The sequence below is a fragment of the Mustelus asterias genome, chromosome 9 (genome assembly GCF_964213995.1).
Source record: "Mustelus asterias chromosome 9, sMusAst1.hap1.1, whole genome shotgun sequence".
Taxonomy (NCBI): Eukaryota; Metazoa; Chordata; class Chondrichthyes; order Carcharhiniformes; family Triakidae; genus Mustelus; species Mustelus asterias.
The window spans coordinates 14,853,702-14,860,682 of record NC_135809.1 but is presented as its reverse complement, the minus strand read 5'-3'; the positions used below and the strand labels follow the sequence as shown (position 1 = coordinate 14,860,682).

At 48.0% G+C, this 6,981-nt stretch overlaps 1 protein-coding gene across 1 annotated transcript in view; it reads right to left on the bottom strand.

Annotated features, from left to right (window-relative positions):
• Positions 1 to 267: 267 nt before the first annotated feature.
• LOC144498503 (uncharacterized) overlaps positions 268 to 6,981 on the bottom strand; it is a 104,003-nt gene continuing 97,289 nt past the window's right edge. Inside the window, exons 2-3 of the mRNA XM_078219712.1 lie at positions 1,368 to 1,514; positions 268 to 1,276 (exon numbers count right to left, since the gene is read on the bottom strand). Coding sequence (XP_078075838.1) covers positions 360 to 1,276; positions 1,368 to 1,440 — 990 coding nt within the window. The 5' untranslated portion in view covers positions 1,441 to 1,514 and the 3' untranslated portion in view covers positions 268 to 359. The remainder of the gene's footprint in view (positions 1,277 to 1,367; positions 1,515 to 6,981) is intronic.

Genomic DNA, 6,981 nt, shown 5'->3' with positions numbered 1-6,981 from the left:
ATTGCTTCTTCTTGGTGCTACTCCAGGATGCACATCGGAAGCGGAGGTGTCCAGCTCTGATGCACACCCCATTGCCTGTGATGCCCTTGGCGGACGTTCCCTGGGTGGCTGGGACCTGGAGGACCCCAGCTGACCTGCGTTTGGCACTGTTTTGGTGTCACCCTGTTCATCTCACTGGCCCTGAGATGCCCCGTTGTGAGGAAGGGGGGAACTGGAAAGTCTCGGGATGTCCGGGTTCTCCTGGGTGGAAGACCCCGGCATGGGCTCGAGCCCTTTCTCCTCCCTTGGGGTGCCCAGAGGCCCCGGGGACACTCCATGGGACGCCAGGATAGCTGGCCTGAGCTCCAGAAGCTCCGGCATCACCTGGCTCTGCCAGTCCTGGAGGCCTCGATGCGTCTGTTCCTTGATCTGTGACCCCTCCGCTCTGGCCTCTGAGACTGGGCAAAGCTCTGGAGCCCCTCCGCTACAGCATTCTGTGAGCGAGTCAGGCTCTGGGGCCCCTCAGCAGTAGCCCTCTGAGCCTGGGCTAAGTTGTCGAGGCTCACAGCCACAGCCTGCCGTGTCTCCAGAATGCCAGCGAGAATGCCAGCCATGGCCAGCAGTGTCTCCCACATGCCCCCAACACCCATGGCCATCGAACGCTGTGCCTCCTGGATGCCAGAAACACACTCACCCATGGCCCGTTGTGTCTCCAGGATGGCCTGGACCCTGCCACCCATGAGGACAGACCCCTGAGCCAGACTTTCCACTGCAATCGCCACCCTTGCAGTGTTGGCCTGGTTCGCACGCTGTGTCGGCACCACCTCCTGCAACAGCACTCTGTTGGACTCCCCTAAACAGCCTTGCAGTTGCAGCATGGTTGCTGACAGCCTTTCCACAACTCCCTGGGTTTGCTGATGCATCTCCACTAATCTTGGGAGGAACAAACCCAGAGGCCCAGCAGCTGGCTTGAGGACAGCTAAATCCTGGCCTCCGGCAGACTTCCATGTGCCTGAGCCCTCGGATGTGCCCATCTCCCCCTGATGTGCATCAGCGCCTGTGATGCGCTCATCAGTTCGTGACCCAGAAGCCTCAACACTAAAGGTATCCACCCTGGTGATAGTCTCTGTGTTGGTGGGTTGTATGGTACATGTTGGTGACGCTTCAGTGGTGCTGCCCTCGGAGGATTCCTCAGTGCCTCCCTCCGAGGTGTCATCCAGGGGGTCATGGGCAGTTTGCTCCAGAGCAGCAGGGGCGGTGGCAACACCCGAACGGCCGGGCTCCTCTGGGTCCAGAGCTGGAAAAAAGAACACACATTAAGGAAAGGGAGGCAAAAACATCGCATTTACTTCGAGGAGGACCTAGGTTGAGAGAGCGCTCCTGCTCACTTGCATGCTGGCTGTCGGTGACCAATTGGGAAGGTCCATCACCCCCTGCCAGCTCCATGGCACGCTCCTCCATGCTACTCAGCTGCCGCAGGTCAGGCACACCCACACCAGTCTTGTCGTCTCCCGTACATTGTGAATGTCCTTTTCCTGTGGGAACATAAGGTGGATAACAAGCATTAATATATTGCAGTGCATGGTGCGCAATGCGTGCCTGTGTCTCGAGAGTTGTGCTGGCAGTTTCGGGGAAAGCGGTCACCACTGAAGGGTGCTTGTTGAAGGGTGAGGGGAAGGGGTTAGATTCTGTTCCTGGGGGAAGGGTCACTTGTTGCATGCCCTTCAGGTGTCTAAGCAGGGTTTGAGATCCGTGCCAAGCATGTGCGGGGTTCCAAGTGGGATGCTCACTCACCCTTGCTGCTGAGAGAAGGTCGTACATTTTTTTCCGACACTGCCGGCCAGAGCATGGTGTCACGCTCCTGGCATTCACCACTTCAGCCACCTCCTCCCACAATGCCGTGGCAGATACATCCCTTGGGTGAGGGTCCTGGCTGGGGAAGATTCACTCATGCCTCTCCTCCACAGTACCTAGCAGGTTCTCCTGGTCGGCCTCAGTGAATCTGGGTGCAGGTTTGTGTGCAGATATCTTTGTGGCGTGACTGGCTGTGTGTCCATTCCTGCAGCTTATATACAGCTCTGACCTATTAGGGGAGTGCAGGTGCAGTGAGTGCGGCCAGTCAAGGACCAGTTGGCAACAAATACTTGTGAGAAATTTTGAAGGCTGCATTCGGTTGAGTGTCATGCATCCCTCGGAGTGCTGATTGGCTGCCATTCAATAGGCTGCTATGTCCAGGGGGGGTGCAATACTCAGGGCTCCTAATTGATAAGCACCCCGAGGTGCATCCAATTTTCTGTTAGTTTTGGCCCTTGGATGAGTCCAAACTGATCCAACTGAAGTTGGATTTTTGATGCATGGTTAAAAATTTTAAATGGTAGTTTCAGCTTTAAGAGATTGTTGAAATCCAAGATGGCGTCACCATTTGTTTGATGGCAAAATCAAAGACCAACCTTGGTGACCACCCACTGCAGCGGCACTTACGCTCTGCCTTGCAAAAATGTAAACAATGGCTAGTTGGACCTATTAGGCGCAGACTTTTCCTTTTCATTGTTATGGCATGGTGGTGCAGTGGTTAGCATTGCTGCCTCACAGCTCCAGGGACCTGGGTTCAATTTCTGGCTTGGATCACTGTCTGTGTGGAGTTTGCCCATTTTCCCCGTGTCTGCATGGGTTTCCTCCGGGTGCTCAGTTTCCTCTCACAGTCTGAAAGACGTGCTGGTTAGGTGCATTGGCTGTGCTAAATTCTCCCTCAGTGTACCCGAACAGGTGCTGGAGTGTGGCGACTAGGGGATTTTCACAGTAACTTCATTGCAGTGTGAATGTAAGCCTACTTGTGACTAATAAATAAACTTTTAACTTATTTTTAGGGCCACAAAATCATTGAATCCTTAACTTTGCTAATCTTTAAAGCTGGTTCTTTAGTCGTCATTCTTCCGAATCAATAAATTAATGTTTTGTTTTCCTTTTTGGAGCGAGTACGGATCTCACGTGTTAAGACACCGGCTCGGGGATTAGGCTTCTCTGATGGAATTTTCAAATGGCAATTTCTGACCACTGATCTATTAAGATATTTTTCATGGCATTTGAAAGTTTTAGCTCACCCCTGCTAGGTCTACTGGCTCTGCACTCTGGGAATTGAAGTTGGACTTCCAAGAAATCCCATGGATTCCTCTGCGGCAGCCAGGAATTTTAAATGTCTGCCTTCAGATTCCAAACCTTTCTTTGGAACTTTTCCTTGGCATTTTAAGTAGGTTCGCTGTAGGTATTTATTAACTACAAGAGCTATGTACATGTATATAAACAATAAGGGGGTCAATCTAGAAGCTGTCTCCGTGCTTGTTTGTGCACAGGGCTCTATTTAACACTAGACAGGCCCCTAGGTGTGGGTCACGTGTTCTCTTACATCAGAATGTGGGTGGTACTGTGCTCAGTCCCACTTTAACCCAACATGTGCCAGATCCTTATACTACAAGACCCAGGAATCATATAAGGCACAACTTAAGCAATCTTCGCCAGTTAACTCTGCAAAGTCCTCCTCTAACATCAAGCTGGGATACGTGTATGGCAGATTGTTCAACACACTCCCATCTCCTATCCTGGATACTCTTTACCACTCACAGAATAGAGTCAGAAGTGCAGACGTACCAGAATGCAGTTATGTTGGAATCCTCAGCTTTAGATCTGGACTGCATGAAGTCCCGTCCAAGTCACAAGTCATTATGACTGGTGACTTTGGACCTTTAGCTCTCAAAGCCTTATACCATTTGCTGTTTCCTCATGTCATGCCTCTCTCTGTCTGTTACAAATTAATTAATAGCTATGATTAATTAACATCATTGTGTCTTATGACTATCACGAGGTGGACCAAATGAATCATGATTTTGTAACCTCTGGCAATCCCTATGTTCTGTGGTTCTAAGTGACTGGAATCAGATTTAAAAGCAAGTGCAAAATCCAGTCGAATACAACTGATACCCAGGCTGTGTTTTTTGAAACAAAGGGATGTAATTACAGTACATACGCATTTTCAATAATAAATCACAGATTGGAACAAACTGCTATCTATCTCATGTCCCTGTGCTCTACAGTATTTATGCTCCATTAAAAACAATCTTACTTGGGTGATATCCACCCTGGTTTACAGGAGATTTTATGCGTGGTACAACCTTGTATCTAGAGATAATTGCATATCCAATATCCTTTTTGACCACCCTGCAGTATGAAGCGGATTCCTTTGGATTGTGGAACAGTCTGTTTCACGTTAGGATCAGGACTCATTATCCTGAGCCTAATTTACAATGGCATAATTCTGTTGAGTACCATCCTAACACTTCATGGTAATGTGCACTTCAGAATAGTATTAGGACATCAAAGAGATACAGAATTTGGCTATGTCTAGACTGACCCAAACCAGTATGCATGTGATTTTCTCCAGCTGAGCACAGTACCAGCTAGTTTCAGGTGATAAACATGCCTTGCCTAAGAAACTGTTCCGGGGTCCCATATGCTCATTGTCACACCTTGAACGGGATTGATCTCCCCAACTACACATTGGCTTTGGGAGCAGTAATCTGCGCTGCTCACCTACTCACCTTGCATTCCTCTTCATTGTGCAACTAAATTCCTTGTCACGCTTGTTTCAAAGAGTCAAGGTGGGCTGTGACCCCCACAGAGTTCAAGAGATGATTTGCTGCACAGGCATCCATTTTGAATGGTTATTTCAATGAAACTGAATATTCAGAAGTGTCACGATTGTAAGGATTGGCCGGACGATGGCACAATGGTTAGCACTGCTGCCTCACAGCGCCAGGGACCTGGGGTCAATTTCGACCTCAGGTCACTGTCTGTGTGGAGTTTGCACATTCTCCCCATATTTGCGGGGGTTTCCTCTGGGTGCTCCGGTTTCCTCCCACAGTCCAAAGATGTGCAGGTTAAGTTGATTGGCCATGCTCAATTGACCCTAGTATCAGGGGATTAGCATGGTGAATATGTGAGGTTACGGGAATAGGGACTGGGTGGGATTGTGGTCAGTGCAGACTCAATAGGCCAAATGGCCTCCTTCTGCACTGTAGGGATTCTATGAACTCATTAGAATATTATTAATTGGGCAGTTTGCCCAGCAATTGTTACACTGCACTTGGGGGAGCTGGGGAAATTTGCCGCATGAGTGTTTATGATGGTATGGCGGTGTGGGGGGGTGGTGGTGGCGGGGGGGGGGGGGGGGGGGGGGGGCGCGGGGGGGGGGTGGGGGGAGTGGATAAAAACCATTCTATGAGTGCAGCTGAAGCTTTTAAAAAATCAGAGCACTTTAAGAGAAGAACCAAGTGTACAGGAAGGTTAAACATGGTTTCAACAGAAGCAAACAGCAAACCTTTCAGGGAGTAATATAAACTTTCTTCTTACTGAAATTAGGCTTAGAGGAAGTGGGTGGCAAGGCTGATTCAGCATATGGTAGGAAGTGGTGAAGTTAGTAATTGACAATTCCCTAACTACTAGGATGCCTCTTCAGTGAAGTCCACTGAACCCAAAAGCTCATTGAATGCAAGCGTTTATGGCTGTTAGCCACTTTTAATGGAAGTCAGACATTAGGCGTACATATGTTTTACATCTTGTCCAATTTTGAAATCAATTAATATTGAAATTGGGCTGGACATATCCAGCCCAAGCCTGTTCTTGTTCCCTAAGATAAAGGCAAAATACAGTGGAAGCTGGAATCTGAAACAAAAACAGAAAATGCTGGAGAAACTCAGCATGCCCTTGTCTACATCAATGGGGACGAAGTAGAAAGGGTCGAGAGCTTCAAGTTTTTAGGTGTCCAGATCACCAACAACCTGTCGTGGTCTCCCCATGCCGACACTTTAGTTAAGAAAGCCCACCAACGCCTCTACTTTCTCAGAAGACTAAGGAAATTTGGCATGTCAGCTACAACTCTCACCAACTTTTACAGATGCACCATAGAAAGCATTCTTTCTGGTTGTATCACAGCTTGGTATGGCTCCTGCTCTGCCCAAGACCGCAAGGCGCTACAAAAGGTCGTGAATGCAGCCCAATCCATCATGCAAACCAGCCTCCCATCCATTGACACTGGATACACTTCCCACTGCTTCGGCAAAGCAGCCAACATAGTTAAGGACCCCATGCACCCTGGATATTCTCTTTTCCACCTTCTTCCTTCGGGAAAAAGGTACAAAAGTCTGAGGTCACGTACCAATCGACTCAAGAACAGCTTCTTCCCTGCTGCTGTCAGACTTTTGAATGGATTTACCTTGCATTAAGTTGATCTTTCTCTAAACCCTAGCTATGACTGTAACACTACATTCTGCACTCTCTCGTTTCCTTCTCTATGAACGGTATGTTTTGTTTGCATCGCGTGCAAGAAACAATACTTTTCACTGTATGTTAATACATGTGACAAGAATAAATCAAATCAAATCAAAAGATCTGACGGCATCTGTGGAGAGAGGATAGAGGCAATGTTTCGAGTCGGCGTTGACGGACGGTCACCTTGACTCGAAAAGTTGGTTCTCTTCTCTCGCCACAGATGCTGTCAGATCTATTGAGTTCCTCCAGCATTTTCTGTTTCTGGTCTTGTTCCCACTGGGCAAGTTAAAATATGAATCATGGCTTTGATTTTAACTTAAGTGTTAGTCCTGTGGCAAAAAAATGCCAGAAAAGTTCAGTGAAAATGTACACCTGAAGTTCTGTCCTTCACTTTATGTAAAATGCAGTGTGTAATTAATGACCAACCATTGTACTACTGTTATTGTGGGATTATCTCAGGGTTACTTGAGAAGAACCCTTGCTGGAGGCAGTGGTCTTTTGTTCAATAACATTTATTTACACGCTATTTTAAAAGTTTAAATAAGACCAAGATATAGCTGGAGGTACTCTCTGAGATGCTTCACACCATTTCCATCTCAGTGAGTGACATCGCTCATTACGCATATGCTCAATAGAAAAATAGAATCCATAGAATTCCTACACTGCAGAGGGAGGCCATTC